This window comes from Macrobrachium nipponense, chromosome 10 (genome assembly GCF_015104395.2).
Source record: "Macrobrachium nipponense isolate FS-2020 chromosome 10, ASM1510439v2, whole genome shotgun sequence".
NCBI lineage: Eukaryota > Metazoa > Arthropoda > Malacostraca > Decapoda > Palaemonidae > Macrobrachium > Macrobrachium nipponense.
In genome coordinates this window covers 103,956,228-103,978,731 of record NC_087204.1, presented here as the reverse complement: position 1 = coordinate 103,978,731, position 22,504 = coordinate 103,956,228, and the positions used below count along the sequence as shown (strand labels likewise).

At 36.4% G+C, this 22,504-nt stretch overlaps 1 protein-coding gene across 6 annotated transcripts; it reads left to right on the top strand.

Moving 5' to 3' along the window:
* LOC135223855 (uncharacterized) lies at nucleotides 1-21,223 on the top strand. Of its 6 annotated transcripts, XR_010316602.1 has the most exons (7): nucleotides 1-257; nucleotides 10,892-11,044; nucleotides 14,644-14,733; nucleotides 14,869-14,982; nucleotides 15,093-15,206; nucleotides 16,137-16,281; nucleotides 20,662-21,223. XR_010316602.1 is itself a non-coding variant. In XM_064262746.1 (6 exons), exons 1-6 carry the CDS (start codon nucleotides 239-241, stop codon nucleotides 20,808-20,810), a joined length of 606 nt encoding a protein of 201 aa, XP_064118816.1. In that variant the 5' UTR covers nucleotides 27-238; the 3' UTR covers nucleotides 20,811-21,217. The 6 variants fall into 6 exon arrangements, 4 of the variants coding, with proteins under 4 accessions (XP_064118816.1, XP_064118815.1, XP_064118817.1 ...); XM_064262746.1 differs by lacking the exon at nucleotides 16,137-16,281 and having other exon boundaries at nucleotides 27-257; nucleotides 14,869-14,949; nucleotides 20,662-21,217; XM_064262745.1 differs by lacking the exon at nucleotides 16,137-16,281 and having other exon boundaries at nucleotides 28-257; nucleotides 20,662-21,216.
* The last annotated feature ends 1,281 nt before the right edge of the window (nucleotides 21,224-22,504 follow it).

Below are 22,504 nucleotides of genomic sequence, written 5' to 3'. Positions count from 1 at the left end.
CTTTACGATGATATGGGGAAGATAGTACGACAACTTGGCTACTCCGTACGATACTTGTGACGGGAAAGGAAGGCCGAAGGAGGACTGAGGAGGAACGTTCGCGCATAATCAAAACATTGGACAGCCATTCCAGCAACGACGTGATTAACGCGCCATGTTCGAATAATTCGTCTGCCTTCGCGTCTGTGTTCGAGTCTGTTGGTTATCATCTCATCGGAAAGGAAGCAAATCTGCGATCATGCCCGGAAGAGCGCCAAGTAAGAGTTACCCAGAGGAAATGAGTTAGTTTTAGACGATATAAAGTAGTACCTAGGTAGGAGTCGTGGGGTACCCTTAAGTTTGTCTGCTACGAGGTACCTACCTAGTACTAGGTAGCTACTATAAGCTATAGCTAATCGTCTCCATTCCATATTTAAGGGAAAAGAATTTCCATTTTCTTTTTATTTTTAATATTCTCGGGCTTCTCTCATTTAGTATTTCACGTCCCCCATGTAACGTTAATCCATTTCACATCCACCAAATCTCAAGCTCTTGTCGTAGCTTAGGCCACTAACCTAGTGTACCTACGTAGCCTACCTTTGTATTGCCCGTCCTTTGTTTAATATAGGCCAGGCTAGGCTACGTCATTTACCTATAGGTATTTAGGGTAAATAACCGTAGGGTCCAGGGTGGACCATGTTCGTTCAGCGTGTACAATCCCAAAAAAAGTACATTATAACGCGTCCTGACATCGGAGATGGGCATCAGTCGTGACTTGTTGTTGGTGAAAAACGGAGCTAAAGACCTCTACTCTCCTTTCGAAGCAAGTATTTTCTCCAAAGTTAGAAATTAAGGCATCATTTTAAGATTTAAACAGAGGGTTCTGAAAACGGTCTCAAACGACGTGCAAATCTCACCAAAACGCGTTCGACATTTTTACTTACAACTCGAGGTATTTAGAAGATTGACGCCATCTTGATGTTTACGGAGTCGCTTGTGTCAATAAACAAACCATTTCCTGTGATAAATCTGCACACCACTTGTGTCCACAGACGCTGGGGCACTTTTATCACAACATACGGAAAACTTTTCCTCACCGAGTAAACGACTGTTTTGTAGAAGAAGACGACGACGAAGCGTGCACTTCGATAATTTTTTAAATAAATAGTAAAACATCAATATTTTACATATTTATGATGATTAATTTGAAAATATTCGTTATTGAAAAAGTAACTCGATTCTGACTCAAATTTAAGTAATTATTTTTTGGAATTAGAACGTTCTTTCAAGTCCTGTATTATGACGTCACGACATCTTGACTTTCGTACCTATTATAAATAATTGCTTTACTCAACTTTCTTGCAGAACAGTTTACCAGTCATTCATGCAGATTATCAGCTCTTCATGTAATTGGTATAATCGTAATGCGCATATATATCTTCATTATTTACTTTTTGGATATATGAAGATGTTTTACTGCCGGATTATTGCCGTAGTGTGATGCAATCGTTTTCGGTCGATGCGCCTCTGTTTTCGCACCATAAGAAATTATGGGGCCGAATTTGCAATGACCAGAAAGTCGTTAAAAGAGGAAAGTTAGCATTGAGGGGCATATGTTTTGATTGAGAAAAATACAAATTTATTCAATAGCTAGCTTGTAAAAAATACTTGATTACAAAAAACTTGATTGACAACAAAGCAGCATACATACTATGGGTTTCAGAGACAGTGCAAGCACATTTTTGGGCAATACGTACCTATTTCTGTAACGAACACTCTTATCAGAACGAGATTTTGCTATAGTGCATTACACCCAGTGCCATAATATATAAGGGTATCGTGAATCACTAATCGTAAAGAATAACGACACTTGTCCTTGTACCAAGAGACAAAAACTCCAATATGCAGAAATGGATACGAACACGCGTATAAAGCTCCACCTACCCTCTCCCCCCCCTCCACCGCCACCCCTTTCCTTCTTTCCTTCGCCTTCCTTCCTTTTCTCTCTCTCTCTCTCTCCTCCTCCTTCTCTCTCCTCTCTCTCTCTCATCTCTCTCTCTCTCTCTCTCTCTCTCCCCCGTAGTAGTCATCTTGCTTGGTGAGACGTTCCTGGTCGAAGTCAGATTAATCAACAAATATCACAAGTTTAACATACGTCTAGAATTTGAGAAATATCTAGAAGTGTTCGTGAACTATCGGTGATAAGATTAGTGTGGAAATAGTAGGATAAAGCGTCTTCTAAGTTAGTTTATCAAGTGAAATACTGTAAATCAGAACAAGATGGCAGTAAGCTCCAACTGCGGAAAAAAATGGCGAGATTTAGCTTGCTTGGCAGATTCGCAATACGATGAGGTAGCAGGAAGGGAACTGGCATTTCTGATCTATGAAATCAGCAACAGTCCTAACCAAAAAGATACAAAATCATTCATAGATATATTAGAAGGATACAATCCTTCAAACTGGAACAAATCAAATGAAAACATCTTGAAAATAATTGAAGAAGTTCCAAATAAAATCCAAGTGGTCAAGAGACTCATAAAGAAAATATACATAAACCAACATATTCCGACAAAGAAAATGAATAAAGTGAACCTTGTGAATATCCTAATTGATGCATTAGGAAAAAGAATGCCAAAAGCATGTAAACTGTGTAAGGTGTGGTATAGCATAGTTAATCCACAAACCTAATCAGAAAATGTGCTGCATGCAACATTCCGACCCATCCACAGTGTGCTGAGGTATGCAAGATATGAGAAAAGACACAAAGAATTTTTTTGCTCAACATGTCTACCATGGATAGACAATGTTATTAAATCAAGATTGAATGTACAAAATAGTTGAGGATGAAGAAGAAGAAGAAGAGGAAGAAGAAGAAGAAGAAGAAAGAAGAAGAGGAAAACGTAAGAGAAGTAAAACAAAACTGAAATGACAGAAAAAGATAAGGAAAACAAAGAACAAGATAAAAGTATGGATGCAGAGATACTCATTGATACTACATAAGAGGCTATAAAGCAGCATACCTACGAAGAAATAAATTACGATATGACAGCACAAAAGAAAATGCCAAAGAGGCTCTACCCAGATCTACACAATGACGGGAAAGAGGAAAAAATATACAAAAAAAGACAAAGTCTGCACCTTTTGAAAGAGGAATTGCAGATATGGAGAAAAAATGTTACTACAAACATCCTAAGGTATGTCACAACTATGAAATATATGGTAAATGTCTTATACTTAGATGGATGAGGATGATTGCAGAGATCTACATCCAAAAATATGCAAAAACCTAAAAGAAGGAAAAGGATGTAAGTTTCGACAAAAAGTAAAATATATGCACCCTGTAGCCATGAAAAATAATCAAATAAATAACCAATCAAGCAATAAAATCCAAAATAAGAAAGAAACAAATAAAGAGAGGAATGAAGAATATCAGGTAAAAGAAAAAAGCAAGCCATCAACGAGATATGCAGAGGTGCCAGCAAAAATTTCAATGCATCAGCTCCAAGATTCTACTCAAGAGATAATAACTGTTTTTATTATGCAAGGGGATATTGCAGATATGGAGAAAATTGCAGATTCAGACACAAAATGAATAATTAATTAGATGAAGGAAGAACAAATATTATGGAAAAGTTGGATTTTTTAATGTCAGAATTTCTGGAAATGAAAAAAAGAACAACATACCAGAAACAGGAAAGAGACATGGGAAAATCCTTATTATTACCAATATTAAATGAAGGAGAAAAAAAACAACGCAAACCATCATAGTGATGAATGCGCAGGGTGGGTTTTTAGTTACGAGTAACTCCAAAAAGAAAAATAGAGTACTTAGAAGAACTAACCCAAATTGAAAAGAAAATAGTATAATGAATATAAGTGAAACTTGGTATTCCCAAGAGACTGGGAATGATGATCAAATAAAAGGGTTCCAAACTTATAGATCAGATAGAAAAAATAGGAATCAAGGGGGAACCGCAATATATGAAAGACAAAAAACAAGGAAAATATATGAGAAATATAGTAACTCAGAATGTGAACTAATAGCGGTAGAATTTGAATCTGAAAATTAATGAACATAGTAATATATAGACCTCCTAATACTAAAGAGTTTGACTTAATAATAGAAAAATTGGATGATATATGTAGAAATCACAAGGACTGGACTATTCTCCTATCTGGAGACTTCAACTTTCCTTTCGTAGACTGGAAAGAACGAATAGGAGATTGTGGATGTACTATACATATAAAAAAGAGAGTAATAGTAGTGCAGAAGATAAGAGGCAATTCGAAAAGCTATTAGATATGCTACTAGAATACAACATTCAACAATAAATCACCTGCCAACAAGAAAGGAAAATACTTTAGACCTAGTATTTGTGAACGAGATGAATTATGTTAAAGAAATAATAGTTTATAATGCGAGTATTTCAGACCATAATGTCCTAGAATTAACAGTCCATTCCAAAGCAAGTGAAAACAGAGATAAGCAAGAAATGAAAAAGTGGGAAGGATATGGAAAATACAACTTCTACAGTAAAAATATAAAATGGTCAGAAATAAATGAAGATTAAACAAAGATTGGGATAATATTTTCGTAAGTGATGACATAAAGGTAAATACGGAGATATTATATAAAATATTAGAGAAAATAGTGGGATAAAAATATATACCGAAGAAGAAAAGTAAACATCAGTCATGCATACCACCGAGAGAAGGATCTTGTTCCAGAAAAATCAGAAAGTGGAAAAAGGTCTAGCAAAAAAAAAAAAATGCATGGAAAGTTATAGAACTAAAAAGTAAGATAGAAAATGCAGAACAAAAGATTAACAATCAAAAGAAAATGAAAAACGGGACTTGGAAGAAAAAAACCCTATTAAATCTCAAGCAAATCCCAAAACTATTATACTCATATGCGAAGAAGATGAATAAAAGAAGAATATGAAATAGGCCCTCTAAGAATTGAAGGGAGATTAACGAATGAAAAAAAGGAAATTTGCAACATACTGGCAGAACGATAGGGAAGAGAGAATTCACCCCTAGAATAGATAATGATATAGAAAGTAAGGGATGAAAATAGTGAATATTTAGCTGACATAGATATTAATGAAGCTGATATTGTGCAGGCTATTAATGAAATTAAAAATGGAGCTGCTGCAGGGCCTGATGGAATTCCTGCTATTTTGTTAAAGAAAGTAGTTCATTCTATCGCAAAGCCACTTGCAATATTATTAAGACAAAGTGTTAGATACAGGCAAGATTATGATGAGCACAAAATTAGCATATATTACCCCTACTTTCAAAAGTGGATCAAGACTAGAGGCAAGTAATTATAGGCCTGTGAGTCTAACATCACATATTTATGAAAGTGTATGAAAGGGTAATGAAGAAAAATATTATGAAACATTTAATAAAAAATAATTTGTTTAATAAAGGACAACATGGTTTCGTACCCGGAAAAAGTACACAAACCCAACTGTTAGTCCACCGTGAGAACATATTCAAAAATATGGTTTATTTAGACTTTGCAAAAGCTTTTGATAAAGTAGACCATAATATATTAGCGAAGAAAATTAGAAAACACAATATCGTGGATAAAGTAGGAAGATGGTTAAAAGAATTTTTACACAACAGAAAACAGATAGTTATTGCAAAACGACGAGAAATCGGATGAAGCCAAGGTAATATCTGGTGTGCCGCAAGGTAACGTGTTAGCTGCAATTACTGTTTGTTATTATGATTGAAGACATAGACAATAAATGTAAGGATTCGGTTAGTGAGTAGTTCGCAGATGACACAAGAATAAGTAGAGAAATTACTTGTGATGAAGATATGAACGCTCTACAAAGAGACCTTAACAAAGTATATGATTGGGCAGAGGTAAATAGGATGGTATTTAACTCTGATAAATTTGAATCAATAAATTATGGAGACAGAGAAAGAAGCTATATGCATATAAGGGACCTAATAATGAGCAATCAATCAATAAGGAAGCAGTAAAAGACCTTGGTGTGATGATGAATAGGAACATGTTATGCAATGATCAAATAGCAACTCTGTTGGCAAAATGTAAAGCAAAAATGGGAATGTTGTTACGGCACTTCAAAACAAGAAAAGCTGAACACATGATTATGCTTTATAAAACATATGTTCGTAGTCCACTTGAATATTGCAATATGATATGGTACCCACACTATCAAAAGGATATTGCACAAATAGAGAGTGTACAAAGGTCCTTTACAGCTAGAATAGAAGAAGTTAAAGACCTTGACTACCTGGGAAGACTACAATTCTTAAAATTATATAGTCTAGAAAGGAGAAGAGAACGCTACATGATAATTCAGGCATGGAAACAGATAGAAGGAATAGCAGAAAATATCATGGAACTAAAAATATCAGAAAGAGCAAGCAGAGGTAGATTAATAGTCCCCAAAACTAAACCAGGAAAAATAAGGAAAGCACACAGGACATTAATCCACTACGCACCAGCATCGATAATGCAGCGTCTATTCAATGCGTTGCCAGCTCATCTGAGGAATATATCAGGAGTGAGCGTAGATGTGTTTAAGAATAAGCTCGACACAAATATCTTAAACTGCATCCCAGACCATCCAAGATTGGAAGATGCAAAATATACCGGAAGATGTACTAGCAACTCTCTGGTAGACATTAGAGGTGCCTCACACTGAGGGACCTGGGGCAACCCAAACAAGATGTAAGGTAAGGTAAGGTAAGGTCTCTCTGTTGCCATTCGGTATGTGTTGACCCTCCAAACTGGGTATAAGACTACACACAAAACGTTGAAATTGGTGAAATTAGGCTATGTATTGGAAGTATATATACATAAATATTAAAGCAATTTTATCATTATTGCATTACTATGACAACTAGAATTCATGGAAACTGTTTATAATAATGAAACAGCGTATGTGTGAAGCCTCCACTAATGTGGCAACGATGATTTTGCCATTCTTAGCATGCAAACATTAAAGCATGCAAACGTTAAAGGTTACATTTATTTCTGGCATACTGTTATTAAAGAAATTCAAAATACTAATATAGAGTGAATTCTATTAAAAGTGCTAGCAAAAACAAAAAAGCAAACAAAAAATGTATATAATTCACTTCTCCGTAGTCGTTCCTCTATGCACTTATCCATAGTCGTTCCTCTATGGTTTTCGGCAGTCAGATGTACGAAAACGTTAGAAAAATTTGATTGTATCTACTTTAGAAATATCTGTAATTTTTTGGGGTAATTTGGTTGCAAAAAAGGGATAATATACATGAATTAAATTAAAATTTTTAAATAAAGTAAATTTAAACTAAATAACGAGTAAAGTAAACAATTTAGGGAATAAATCTGTGCAGTTTCGTCGTCTGCTGTTCGTAACTGTGTTTGTGGCGCGCGCACTCAGGAACCAGCAACAGCAACGGGTTTAAAGTGCAATGTGGAGTGAACTGAGACCAAAATGTGTATAATAACAATCAAATAAGCACTGTGGAGTTTCAGTTGTGATGGCAGTAAGGATAAAAACCACCGATTACAAGATAAGAATGAATTCAGTTCAAACCATGACCCCGGGAATAAAAAGTTTCATACTTTCACTAATATAGGCAACAAAATGTTGTTTTATTGTGCTGATTACAACTGCAAACTTGAGTAAGATCAATAAACGTTACATAGATACGCTAACATTTTTCAAATGATTGCTGGGAAAGATGATTTTTGTCACTGTTCAAAACCGGTACATCCCATGGTAGCCGCCATATTAGATTTCAAAACTGCCTTGAAAAAATATTCTACGAAGAGCGTCACATGCTTATTTTAGTTTGTATGGGGCTTTCATATATCACATTATGTTGACGAAACTTCAATCTTTTGAATGGTATGCTTGGAGTTGTAATTGTATTCTTGTTTCACCACTTAAATATCGAGTGAATAAGACCTGTACACCGTGATAAGGGTTGGTAGTCGCTGGTGTTTTACCCTACTGTCCTTTGTTTATGTGGTAATGCCGGGCTGTGCTGAATAAGATTAGGCTAAGCCTGGTCTATTGGGATTCAGCTACTTTAATGGTAGTTTCATTTATATCAAATTATTCTAGGCTAGTAAATGAGTAAAGGCTAGTTGATCTGACCACTTCTACCATTGCCGAGTCTTTCATTTGTTATCAGTAAGATGCCTAGGGTAAACAACCGCAGTCGATCCATTGTCATCGGATGGCTCTGCCTTATTCACTCGATATTTAATTGGTGAAACAAGAATACAATTATATATTTAAGCTTACCATTCAAAAGATTGAAGTTTCGTCAACTTAATGTGATATATGAAATGCCATACGAGCTAAAATAAGCATGTGACGCTCTTCATAAAATATGTTTTCAAGGCAGTTTTGAAATCCAATATGGCGGCAACCTCGTGACTTGCCGTTCATATACACAGACAATCCATCATCTTTCCCAGCACTCATTTGAACAATGTTAGCATATATAGCTATGTAACGTTTATTGATCTTACTCAAGATTGCAGTTGTAATCAGCACAATAAAGCAACATTTTATTGCCTATATTAGTGAAAGTATGAAACTTTTTATTCCCGGGGTCATAGTTTGAACTGAAATTCAAATTTACCTTGTAACGGTGGTTTTATCCTTACTGCCATCACAACTGAAATTCCACAGTGCTTATTTGATTGGTTCCTAAGCGCTCACTCCACAAACACAGTTACGGGCAGCACACGAGTACACAGTTTATGAGGTGCAAAGCTTTATTCCCTTAATTATTTACGTTTCTCATTATTTAGTTTAACTTTACTTTGTTACTTCAAAATGTTTATTTAATTCATGTCTATTATCCCTGTTTTGCAACCAAATTAACCCAGAAAAATTACAGATATTTCTGAAGTACTTACGAGCAGACGACGGCAAAAGTGACTCATCGTTGTCAATCTAGTGGAGGTTCACACATACGCCGATGCATTTACAAACTGTTTCCATGAATTCTAGTTGTCATAGTAATGCAGTAATGATAAAAGTGCTGTAATATGTATATATGCTATAAATAGATACGCTAATTTCACTTATTTCCCCGGTTTTGTGTAAGTCTTATACCCAGTTTGGAGGATAAACACATACCAATTGGCAACACTGATAAACAATTGAAGAGTGCGAAGAATGCCGGAGGTATCATTCACAAGCAAAACTGTTGATATTTGAGTCAGGAATATAGTTACTTTTCCCAACAACGATATTTTCAAATTAATAATCATGAATATGCAAAAATATTTATGCAATTCATGACCTTATACTGCCGTTTAACTATTTATTTATATAATTATCTAGTGCACACCTCTTCTTTTTCTTCTTCTATGAAAAATCATAGTTCCCTTGGATAAGTAGTGGTTGGAAGTCAGTGTTTACGATTGTTATGATGAAAGTGCCCCAGTGTCTATGGGTACAAGTGGTGTGCGGATTTAGCACAGGAAATGGGAAGTTTGTTGACACAAGCGACTCTGCAAACATCGAGATGGCGTCAATCATCGAAACATTTTTAGTTGTAAGTAAAAATTTTGAAAGCGTCATGGGGGTAGTTGGGGGTAGTGTGCACTGCATTTAGTCACACTTTTCATTACCCTCTGTTTAATCTTAAAATATTGCCTTAATTTTTAACTTTGGAGAAAATACTTACTTCGAAAGGACAGTAGAGTTCTTGAGCTGTTCCTCTAACCACCAACAACTCGACTGATGACCATCTCCGGTGTCAGGACTTGTTAAAGTACTTTTTCGGAGGGTGGCCACAAACACGGTAGTCATTAGGTTGGCCAGTCCAGTCGGTTGTTTACCCTAATCAGTATTTTCCCAGTGCGCTTCATGTCTTGTGATTCTTTAGCTTTAACCTGGAGAGTCCACTAGCCTATTAGTATGAAGTAGTAGCTAAGTCAACTGGTATCTTATGAGATTTCAGTTAAATATACATTGTTGCGCTTGACTTCCAAATACTGTTGACATTTGGAAAAGGGAACAAAAGTTGAGTTAATAGCTTTCGAGAGTTATTCTCTTCCATGGAAGTTTGAGCAGTCTTTTGGGGTCACTGGCCTGAAGTGCCTTTTAAACTGGCAGGATGTAACATGGCATAGTGTAGATCCCAAATGTTTCTCATATAGCCGATGTTCTGTATGTCATTTATCGACTCGGCACCTGTCAGCATGTTAAAAACTTCTGTAAACGGTTTATCCAGAGCATCGTTAGTACAGTGTCGTTCTATGATCCTGACCCACCTCCCCGCCGCTGCTTCCATAGTCATCTCCATATACCCTTAACCACAACATCATCATTATCATAAGCTTAGTTTATTTTCAGAGGCTTTCCTTTTGTTCCTCATCCACCACCTCAGGCTGGTTATTATTGTCATTTCTTGTTTAAGAGTTTTTCTGAACAACTAGATCTTGTATATTATAACTGTTTGTGATAAAATGTCTTTCATTTCTTTTTGGAAACCTTCAAAGTTTTTATCATTTTAGTTCTTAATACAGTAACACCTGTATCTTGTTTAGATGTGACCAATGAATGCTGAAATTCATTTTGTGTTTTAGATATTTTAGTTTTTCTATGCCATTGCTTTTTATTGAAAATGTATGCCCCCAATTCAAAGGTTGTAACCTGTCATGGATATCAATGCTTTGTAATGACCACAGTCCCATATTGACTTAAGTAACCTCTAGCAAGTGATAATATAAGTGATAGCTTTTAGTATTGGGTTGAAGGCCATCATCCCTCAGGCACAGAGTTTCAGTTTCCTTATAGTGTTCTTGTTAATTACCAGTAACTTGTTTTCCTTGCAACTACTTTATTGGAATATTGTGTGCATCAGAAATATTTTTCTTACATCACCTTTTTCTTGTTCTGCGGTACTGAAGGAGCCAGAAGGACCCAAGGTCGTGGGAAGAAACAGTCTGAAAGGTCCAGCGTGATTCCTGCCGACCCACCGTCTGCCAATGCAGATGTTATTCTTGTTGATCTGTCTTCTTGCAATGCAGATTCATTGACCGTCCCACAATTCCCACGGAGGGGTAAAGAATATTACGCTGATCTTGTTTGATACATTTTATTTATTTTGTTCTTCTAGTTAGGTTTGCATTTCTGTGACTTGTGTATATCTTAAATAGAATTAATCCTTTTGCCAAATTTAAGTTTGGTACTTTATTTCATACATTAAATAGTTGGAAACTATGTTTATAATGTGTATATATATATATATATAATATATATATATATATATATATATATATATATATATATATATATATATATATATATATATATACACGTATAAATAATATATATACACACACACACAGTGTGTTTTCCCCCGGAATTAGCCACCTTTACTCCCGGGGGAAATTTTTTTTTGGGCGCGGAACTTCAACTGGAATTTTCACGGATTTTTTCTTTTTTTCTGGGAACCCCCTATCTTTACCCAACCATATTGTTGGGGGGCAACTTCGGGGGACCTTATTTTGGCCCAAGGGGATTTTTTTTCCGGAGGTTAAAAATTTTTTGGCAAAAAAACCCCCCAGTTTTAGTGGGGTAAATTGTTTTTTTTGGATGGTTTATTTTTACATATTTGGACTAAAAGGCATTTTTTTTATAGTACAAAAAAAAAAAAATGAAATTTTTTACTAATTTTTTTTTCCAAATTTTAAAAAACTATTTAATAACTGTAAATTAGTAAGTTAATTAAGATTAAATGATATCACATAGTAAAATAACATAATTTTTCTCTCTCTCTCTCTCTCTCTCTCTCTTTCTCTCTCTCTCTCTCTCTCTCTCTCTCTCCTCTCTCTCTCTCTCTATTCCTAGAGATTCTCTCTCTCTCTCTCTCTCTCTCCCTCTCTCTCTCTCTCTCTCCTAGAGATGTTGGTTTTTTTGTATGAATAAATAATTTATTTCATATTTTCAAATCTTAATATGTATACAGCAATAACATCAATTCATTAAAGAAAAAAAATACTAAAGTGAACTAGTAAGATTTAGTTATAAATTTGAAAACGTACGTAAGAATGAAGGAAATGCCAGTCTTCTCTCTCAAACTCCAAGTACTAAAACTGTCAAACATATCAAGTAATTTCTCTCTCTCTCTCTCTCTCTCTCTCTCTCTCTCTCTCTCTCTCTCTCTCTCTCTTCTCTCTCATTTACTGAGACTCGAGATTTTTTTTGTTTTTTTATAGTGCAATGTAACTATTTGTTTTTTTTAATACTTTAAATTTAAATAATAATAATATTTAAATATATAACTGTAATTACAAAATTCATATTGTTGATAGTATTTTAAATTTTAAAGAAATACAATAAGTCCTATCCAGTTTCACTTTTAATTAAGGGATAACTCTCTCTCCTCTTAACTGAAGGGAGATTCCTTTTTATGGTACATGCATGTTAATCAAGTTTATTATTAATATTTTTCGCAATTAAGTAAATACTATATGTGTAATAATAATAATCTACTATAAATGTAATTACAAAATTCATATGTGAGTAATTTAAATACAATAATCTTAACATTTCACTCTTTTAAATACTGTAGGGACAACTCTCTCTCTCTCTCTCTCTCTCTCTCTCTCTCTCTCTCTCTCTCTCTCTCTCTGCTGCAAGTGTTAGAAGTATGTATGTACGTACGTACGTATATACCTTTAAGGGTACTAATGTTTAGGATTACTTTGAAATTATATTGATACAGTCTCTAAGGTTAATACATAAATATGATAATAATTTAATGTAAATTTGATGTAGGATGTTACATAAGGTTTACATTTGGTCTCTCTCTCTCTCTCTCTCTCTCTCTCTCTCTCTCTCTCTCTCTCTCTCTCTCTCTCAGCAAAAGAATTGATATACAAACATAATTGTTCAGTCCTCTCTTTCTCCCTTCTCTGGAATAGATATGTGTATCTATGGGAGGGGAAATAAGTGTTGCCTATAGAAGTTCCTTTCAATCTATTGATATCGTAAGGAGATATCTCTCTCTCTCTCTCTCTCTCTCTCTCTCTCTCTCTCTCTCTCTCTCTCTCTCTCTCTTATTGGCTGTTTATATATTACTAATGGTTAAATGGTTTTGGAATGATATTAATAATTCCAATTCAATGGTCTTTTTGATCTAGGATGATACTTTTAAGTATACATTTGGTATTTGAACTTTTAAAATAGGCAGATAACAGCATTTTTAGAGGGGAGTTTTAACTATTCGCGGGTTTGCGCTATTTGCAGGGGGTCCCTCGTACACATACCCCCTGCGAATACAGGGGGGGGGAACACTGTATATATATGTATGTGTGTGTATATATATATATATATATATATATATATATATATATATATATATATATATATATATATATATATATTATATATATATATATATACAGTGGTCCCCCGTATTCGCGGGGGATCCGTACCAGACCCCCCCGTGAATAGTTAGAACCCGCGAATGTTTGGAACCCTATGAAAATGCTAAAAACAGCTATTTTGATAGTTAAAACTCAAAAAGAAAAAACCCACTACATTTTTTACCTGGGTTTTTTTTAAATAGTTTTTTTATCACAAAAAGTGCATTTAAATTATGATGAAATTCATAAAAAAAAACAGGAATTTGTTGGATGGATTTTAGCATTAGAAATAAAATTACCGGCGAATCGCGCGAATTTTCCGCGAATAATGCAGGGAAACGTTCCCAGAGAAATCCGCGAATGTGTGAGTCCGCGAATCTGGAGAACGCGATTACGGGGGGTCCACTGTATATATATATATATATATATATATATATATATATATATATATATATATATATATCATATATATATATATATATCATATATATATATATACATACAGTGGACCCCCTGTATTTAGCATGATAACTTATCAATATAAATAATTAATGCAGTATGTGATAGCTGCTGTGAGTTACTTTATGCTGCTGAATAGCCATATATTTTCTTACACAGCTGTCATTTTCATGTACTATACAGTGTTTCATATTGAAGAAAAAAAAAACTAACATTAAGTGCCTATTACTTTATATTGTTAAAAATTACTGGATTTGTAATCAACATTATTCTGGGCAATTTGTTGGTGATCAGTGACACTTTTAACTGAGAAGAAAATCAGAGATATGAGGACTCTCATTTGGAATATATTTGTGGCTGTACGCTGCTTGAATTAAATTTCAAGTTTTTATACAGCTCTTTCTCAGTTTCCATTTAATTATATATGTATTATGTACTAGAAGATCTTGTGTATACATTATGCACTAAAAGAAAGGGCTGGTGCTTTTAACTCATTAAAATGTGATGAGAGGGTGCTGTAGTTCAGCATATTAAACATTATAGTAGTTGTGGTAAACCTGTCTCTTGCATTGAGTTTGGATGCTCGCAAGCCTAATGTTAGAACTCACTTTTAGCTATTTTTGGGAGGATTATTCCATCGGTAAATTGGAGGAATGTAATAATCCATGTATGTAGTATTCATTGTGAGTCACATTACCCTGTTCACAGGGTTTTGCTCAAATTCTTTTAATTAATGCATTTTCCTTACAACTGCTTGGTTTGAATTATGCATACTCAGCTACAGGAAGTGTTCTTTATAACCTTTTGTCGTGCTCTCTGCTTTACACAAGGTCGAGGAACAAGAAATCAATTAAGGGTATCCAGAGTTTTGGAACGACCTTCCAATGCAAATGTATTATTACCCCCACAGCGTTCTAGGAGTACGTATATTATTTTTTCTCGTGTCTTTTTATTTATGGTAAGAGGATGCTGGATTTCATTTAACTTTCTTTTTAACTGCAAGTCTGAAAAGAATTTCCTTTTCTTACATTTTACGTTATTCTGCTGCACTGAAGGAGGGAGAACTAGAAATCGAGAGGAGACAAATCGATCAAGGCCAGTCTCCATTTTTCCTGATGAGCTGCCTCCTATCGCAGGTTCATTATCTGCTCCACAGTCTTCACATAGGAGTACAGTATATTTTGCCTTTCTTGCAACTAGTACTTGGTTGGAATTTTGTAGACGCAGCCACGGGAATATTTTCTTATTTTAACTTTCACCTTGCTCTGCTCCACCGAAGGAGGGAGACGTAGAAGTCAAGGGGATAGAAGTCAGTCAAGGCCATCCAGAACTCCCCGTAATCATCCGCCTCCCAATAGAAATTCATCATCTGCCCCACGGTCATCACAGAGGAGTACAGTATATTATTTTTCTGATAATTATTTATCTACTTTTCTACTTAGGCTTGCATGTCAGAGGCTTGCATACTTAGTTTTTGAAGAGGATTTATTCATTCTTGTATGTGTGAATCTTTGCCAGTGCACAAGGTTCTTCCTCTGGTATGTAGGATATATTAAATCCATTAGCACCTACAGATATTACTATGTAGCTACTGAGTAGTTATTGATGTTGCATGATTCTAAAGTAGGGGGATTTGACTGAGCAGTCTGGTCATGTGGATTGTTTTCCAATGCTGTCACTTATAAACAAATTTAGCCTTTTATGTACAAGTTTAATTCTCTTTTTGGACTTGTTGCTATCTATTGTTTGCTAAACCACAGGTCATTTGCTTTCTCCTGTGTTGTAGCGTGTGTAGGATAGATGACTGCATTTATTCAGTAAATAGAAGAAAAGCTGCTTACAATGACACCTGGTTTGCAGTGACCCCTGATTTTATAAGTGCTGGCACACAGTGCCAGCACTTATAAAATCTTAGAAATATTCAATGTGATCACTTATAAAATCTTAGAAATATTCAATGTGATCATGAAGACTAAGTATAAAGTAATTGAATGAATAAATGACACAGCTCAGTAGGGAGAGCGACTCAAAATACTGTACTCTATGTCTAAACTCGCGGTCACAGGAAAATTTTACTTGGGAGGAAACTGGCCAGTGGCCTGGGCATGCTCAGTACGATATTTGCCTTTCATTGTTTAACAATTTTCGTAACTAGCAAGTAAGGTTATTTAAATTAATGTGTTTGTGGGACGTAATTTAAATTGGTTTGTAATTTTTGTTCTTTGGCTTCTTCAAGTTGTTGTATGGTCTGAGGGCATGTTCACGTAGGGTAGGTAAGGTGAAGGTTGGGCATTGATCAACTATAATGCTATTTATTTTGCAGAAATCTGCAACCTCTTTGGACTTACTAGTGCAGATAAGTGAGAGGTGACTGTATTTGCACTCTTTCCATGATCAGGGGCTGACTCTGTTGTGACGTCCATTTTCAAAACATCCCTTTTTCATCTCCGAAGACTATTATTCAGCATGTTAGTGTTGATGTTTCTTGTATTGCTTTGCACTGTGGAGGTTAAACAGTCTTATAAAACAGCTCAACCAACCAGAACTTGCTGCAGGGGTGCATTTGTTGTGCCCACCAGCTCAGTCCTTAAGTGTCATTAGAAGACAAACTTAACCTTGACTGTATGGTTAGTTATATGTAATGTATACTTTAACCGGACAGCTAGGGTAATATGATGACTGAGGGTAGACTAACTGTTAAGTAGCATAATGTACTTTATTCTGGTTCTGATCTTTGATACCCACGATTAGTATAGTTTTATATATATATATATATATATATATATATATATATAATATATATATTATATATATATATATATATATATATATAGAGTGGCTTTTCAACTTATGGGTAGACTGTTTTGCTGCCAAGCCCTTTACAAAGTAGTGTTTGCAGTATAGTAGTACAGTTTATAACCATTCTTCTTAATAATTGTCGAGCTGAATTTCTGAAACAGCAGGAGGGAAAGTACTTCTAGTTTAATGATTGAGAGACATCAGATATTTGCTTACAAGAGACACTTGCAAGATCTTATGTTGTGGCCAACTATAGCAATGTAATCATACCTGTGATGTTAAGATAGATGCTCTGGCTATCTAAACTTGTATTTCAGTAGAGATTGTGATTGTAATTGAGTGTGGTTGTAATTCAGGGGTAGTTTGCCCTTATGGTATCTGAACATTTTAAATATTAGCAGTAGTTACTCTAGGCATGACATTCCTTAATGTGTATGAGTGAATAATTCTTGGTAGTAGTATAGATCTTTGTAAGTTGTAGATCCTTACTTGCTCTGTAAATTTTCTGAAAATTCTCAGTATGGATACATTCATCTAAAATGCTAGCTAGTACCAGTTGCATTATTAATTGATTGTGGCTCAACATAAAGTACCTCAACATACGAAAGGCTCAACGAAAAACTCGAGATACGAAAGCAAATATGAAGATTATTTTGGCTCTTCATACGAAAATAGTTCAGGATACGAAAGGTTGTTGCTGTAAAGTCCCGAGATTCGCTCGGACCACCAATGACAATTTTAAAACTCACGCGCCGCCAACTCAGTAGACTCGCCACCATCCTCCCGCTCTCCCATTGGTTCCTGATGCTAGTCACCGCCATAAGATCCTCCTCTCCTATTGGTCAGCATCTCTCCCATAATCCCATCATACATCTACGTAGCAGCTTGCTGTTTCGGCCACTCGTAATTCGTTTGTTCTATACGATTTCATTCATTAACGTAAATTCGTTAGTGATTTCATTGTAGTACTACTTTATCGTGTGTGAGTACTTTACTACATACGTATACGTAATACATAACTTAATTACGTGCAGTATATACGTAGTCATGGGTTTCAATATCTTTGGAGACAAAAATGGAGATAATTAAAAAGTATGAAGCTGGCATGCAATTGAGTGCGATCGCCAAGGAATATGGCCGAAATCCATCGACAATAGGCACCATCCTTAAGCAGAAGGATGCCATCAAAGCAGCTACACCTTTCAAGGGCGTGACTATTTTGTCTAGCAAGAGGAGCCACGTGCATGACGAGATGGAAAGGCTGCTTCTTGTCTGGATAAAAGACAAAGAAATCGCTGGCGATACGATAACCGAGACGGCAATCTGCCACAAGGCCAGCGCTATTTTCGGTGATTTGATTGCCCAGGCCGAAGATGACGGAGGAGAAGGGACATCGACGGCAACCCCAGAGTTCAAGGCTTCTCATGGGTGGTTCGAAAAATTCCGTAAATGGTCTGGCATCCATTCGGTGGTGCGGCATGGGGAGGCGGCCAGCTCGCACACGAAACCGGCCGAAGCCTTTATTAAGGCGTTCAATGAGGTGACAATCAAGGAAGGCTACAGTTCTCAGCAAGTCTTCAACTGTGATGAGACTGGCCTTTTTTGGAAAAAAAATGCCTCATCGGACGTACATCACGCAGGAAGAGAAGCTACCCGGGCATAAGCCTATGAAAGACAGGCTTACGCTCGCACTTTGTTCGAACACCAGTGGGGATTGCAAGGTGAAGCCCCTACTTGTGTATTATTCGGAGACTCCTCGAGCCTTCAAGGCCCACAAAGTGCTTAAGGAGAAGCTTCCAGTGATGTGGAGGGCTAATGCGAAAGCCTGGGTAACGAGACTTGTTCACCGAGTGGGTAAATCTGTGTTTCGGCCCGACAGTGAAGAAATTCTTGGAAGAGAAGCACCTCCCTCTGAAAAGTCTGCTGTTGTTGGACAATGCCCCTGCTCACACTCCTGGCCTCGAGGAAGATATCCTAGCGGAGTATTCTTTTATCAAGGTTCTTTATCTTCCGCTTAACACCACCCCTCTCCTCCAGCCCATGGACCAGCAAGTGATATCGAACTTCAAGAAGCTGTATACGAAACATCTTTTCAAAAGATGTTTTGACATCACCAATACCACAAACCTCACCTTACATGAATTTTGGAAGGAGCATTTCGATGTTGTGATATGCATCCGACTCATCATCAAGCTTGGCAGGAGGTTTCGAGGCGAACCTTGAATTCTATGTGGAGGAAACTCTAACCTGATGCCGTATCCGCCCGAGACTTCGAGGGATTCGATGTTGGCGAAGCTGGTGCTGCAGATTCAGGAACAGTTGACGATCCTGACACTGTTTCGCAACCAGATCTTGACTAGATCGTTGCACTCGGCAAGTCCATGGCCTTGTTGTCGATGAGGACGACATCAATGACCTTCTTGAGGAGCACCAAAAGGAGCTTACGACGGATGACCTGAAGGAGTTGGAGGCCATGCAACATAACGTCGTTCAAGAAGAGTTCTCTAGCAGCGGCGAGGAGGAGGAGGACGCCCCTATGACAATGGCAGAAATTAAGGATGCTCTAGCTGCTTTTCATAAGGTGCAATCATTTGTAGAAAAGAGACACCCCAAAAAGGCTTACACAGGTCGTATGCTTGTGCAGTTAGATGACGTTTGCCTGAGTCGTTTCATGAACATTGTGAAAAGAAGGCAGAAGCAATCTTCGTTGGATAGTTATTTTTTAAAGAGGCCTTTAGTAGGAGTAAGCAAAAAAGAAGATCCAATTGATACTACGAAAAAACAGAAAGTTTTAAGTGGTGAAGAAATTGAAATTTTGTTATTAAAAAAAATAAATAAATAAAAATGTATAAAAAAGTAAAAAAAAAAAAAATAATAATAATTTAGAGTTTTTTGTAAAGTTAAGTGTTACAGTTTTGTTAATTTGTTTCGTAAAGTTTAGTTTATGTTTCCTGACATTTTTTAATGTGTTTCGTAAAGTTAAGTGTACATACTATAAGAAGTTTTCTGCCGTTTGTCCTCCTCTGTCGCCACTTTTGGAGATAGCCTCACTCGAAAGGTAAGGTTCCACATTTTACTACATACGTACATATTTTTTGTATACCATGTACACTAATACACTTTATTTACAGGTACGTACATATTAGTACTTGTACGTATTAAGTTAGGTATTGAATGGTCCAAATTGTTGTAATATTTCATAGTTTATTGGTCAATTTAGCTTTATTATAAAATTTACTGGGGTGTTTTTGTAGGGCTTGGAACGGATTAGGCATTTTACATGTAAAATGCGGTTTAAAATACGAAAAGCTCATGTTTCGAAGGCCACCTCAGAACGGATTAATTTCGTATGTCGAGGTGTCACTGTAAGATGATTATGTGCTACATTTTTTGTCTTTATGTAAATTTCATTTAACAGGTATGGCCACGTCACATTGCTCACTTTGTTTATTCCCAATTTAGTTTTTAAAAGTTTTAAGTTTTTATTAGTGTACATGCAGGGTGTCAAGGTATGAATAGAAGAAATAGTTTGTATTGTTTAGGGTTTTCGTGCATTCTTATGAAATACATCAGTAACAGACTTTTAAGTGTCTTTTGAACTTTACTTGGTAGTGACTGAAACATTATATGACAATGAATATGCTTGTTTTCAGTATGTTGTTCTAAATAGATGTAACTTTTTTTTAATTTTCAAGTATTGGTACAACAATTCTGTCAGCACTTGATGGTGCATAAATTCATGTTCTCTTGATTTGGGCATCTGTTGGAAGAACATAGTACTGTAATGTTCATGCTGATCAATTACAGAATACTGCATGACCTCTCGAATGTTTTGAGAGTAAAAATCTCAACCACTGTTTTTTGTTATATATCTTCATTAACATAGGTAATTATGGAAAATCTGGTGGTTAACACAGCTATAGTTATGCTTGAAGGAAGAATCTAATATTTTTATTTTTAACCTTAACTGTTTTTGTGGACACATGCATTGCCTGGAGTTCTTGACAGATTAAAGTAAAGCTTTGTCACATAGAGCTTCCATTTTTCAGGATCCAGAAGAAACATGCAACCCAGAGCTAGACCATTAGTGATTAGCCTTGACGTCACATACTCGAGTGATGAACTGGAAAATGAGATCCCATCCTCTCCTGAGAAGGAACCAGACACACTATTGAATTTCTCCTTGACTCCTAGGTAATAAATTAGCTAATGCTTTGTTTTTGTATATATATTTATAGAACTGGAAAAGTAGACCAAATAATTTGCATGATTCTCTGATGTTACAAGGGGTTTGACAAACTGGTAGGTAATGCATTCCAATTAACCTTTCAAGGGTTGAAAGTACCATGTAGAATGTGAACATTCAAAGAATAAGTGCATAAAAACGTAGGTTAAAGTTTAGGGATATGGGCAAATAGATACTGTAACTAAAAATGTACTGTCAACCATCAACAGAATTACAGTACAAAGAGGTTTAATACGCTTTAAGTTAATTATATCTGGAAATTCTGTAGTTGCAGTCTGTGATTGCATAATTTTAGCCGTATTGGATACAGCATTTATTTATTTCTGCCCTAACAAAAACATTTTTGTACATGGAACTTACCCAGCAGATATATACTTAGCTATAGACTCCGTCGTCCCCGACAGAAATTCGAATTTCGCGGCACACGCTGCAGGTAGGTCAGGTGATCTACCGCCCCTGCCGCTGGGTGGCAGGAATAGGAACGATTACCGTTCTAGAACCAGATTTTTTCTGTCGCGGTAGTGTCAACATACGTTGTTGCTACCTCCTGACTTGATTTTCGTTTTTTCATCGCCATCGACCTTCTGGGCTGTCTTTTGCAGGGAAGTACTGGGTCTTTGGTTTGGCATACGCTTTTATTAACTTTTTAATTAAATTGGCTTCGAAATTTCGAAGAATATATTACGTGAAACTACCGAATTTTTCGGTAGACACTCATATATTTTGCAATAAGGGAAATATTGATTTTTTTTTTCACTAATACGTGTATAAGTGTTAGAACTTGATGAAGGAAATATAAGATCTAACTTCCTACTTTAGGAAGTCAGAAAGCATATAACTAGATGATACGCTTCCTTTAGAAGCTTTAACAGCTCTCGTACTAACGAGCAGTTAGAGTATTGACAATTCTAGTAGTTGTTGCATCCTCATCACCTTCTTACTCCACAGAATCTACAAATTCATATGTGCAAATTTGAAGATAAATGGATGGAGCTCAAAAGTCGAGCTCTAAAAAGGTAAGAAGTGAATATAGTGTTCCCAGTGCAGTGGAGGGTGCGTCTGATCGGCTCCGTAGCGCTTCCAGGCCTAGACCTCTTCCAAACTCCCAGACCCAGTGGAGGAGGAAAGTCGACAGCCGCAGGAAGGTTAGGGAGAACCCCACCGGTCAGGCGTCCCTCGGCAGGTTCTGTAGAACGTCCCAGACTGCCAAGGATAGCCATTGATAAGGCATCCTTAAAAACAAAGTGCGTCTCTTCATCTTACATCCGAAAAGACGAAGAATGTATGTTTGGAGTTTCGATGATCTAGCGCGTTCTCTGAAAACTAAGAGAACACTGAACAAGAGCTAGGCGCCAGCCGCTGCCAGGAAGCCGCGTTCCAGCAAGCTAGCGTGAGCTACGTTCCAATAGCCAGCAGCGAGGCGCGTTCCAGCTAACAGACTAGCGCGAGCCGCGTTCCTACAACCAAACGCGAGCCGCGTTCTAGAAAATTTTTCTTGGCGCAAGGCGCCTTCAAAGCGCCAGCCTGGCGCAAATTGCGCCAGGAAAAACAGACGGCTAGAGCAAGGAGCCTTATAGTAGAGTGGCAATCAGAACAATCCTTCCATTGAAACGTTTCCAGGGCAAAAAGAGGCTCTTCTAAAAGGG

Bases quoted from the DNA above. Each gene is read 5' to 3' on its own strand.
- LOC135223855 (XM_064262745.1), top strand. The intron at 11,045-14,643 runs GTAAAGAATATT...GCTTTACACAAG, and splicing joins CCCACAATTCCCACGGAGGG to GTCGAGGAACAAGAAATCAA. The intron at 15,207-20,661 runs GTACAGTATATT...TCCATTTTTCAG, and splicing joins CCCACGGTCATCACAGAGGA to GATCCAGAAGAAACATGCAA.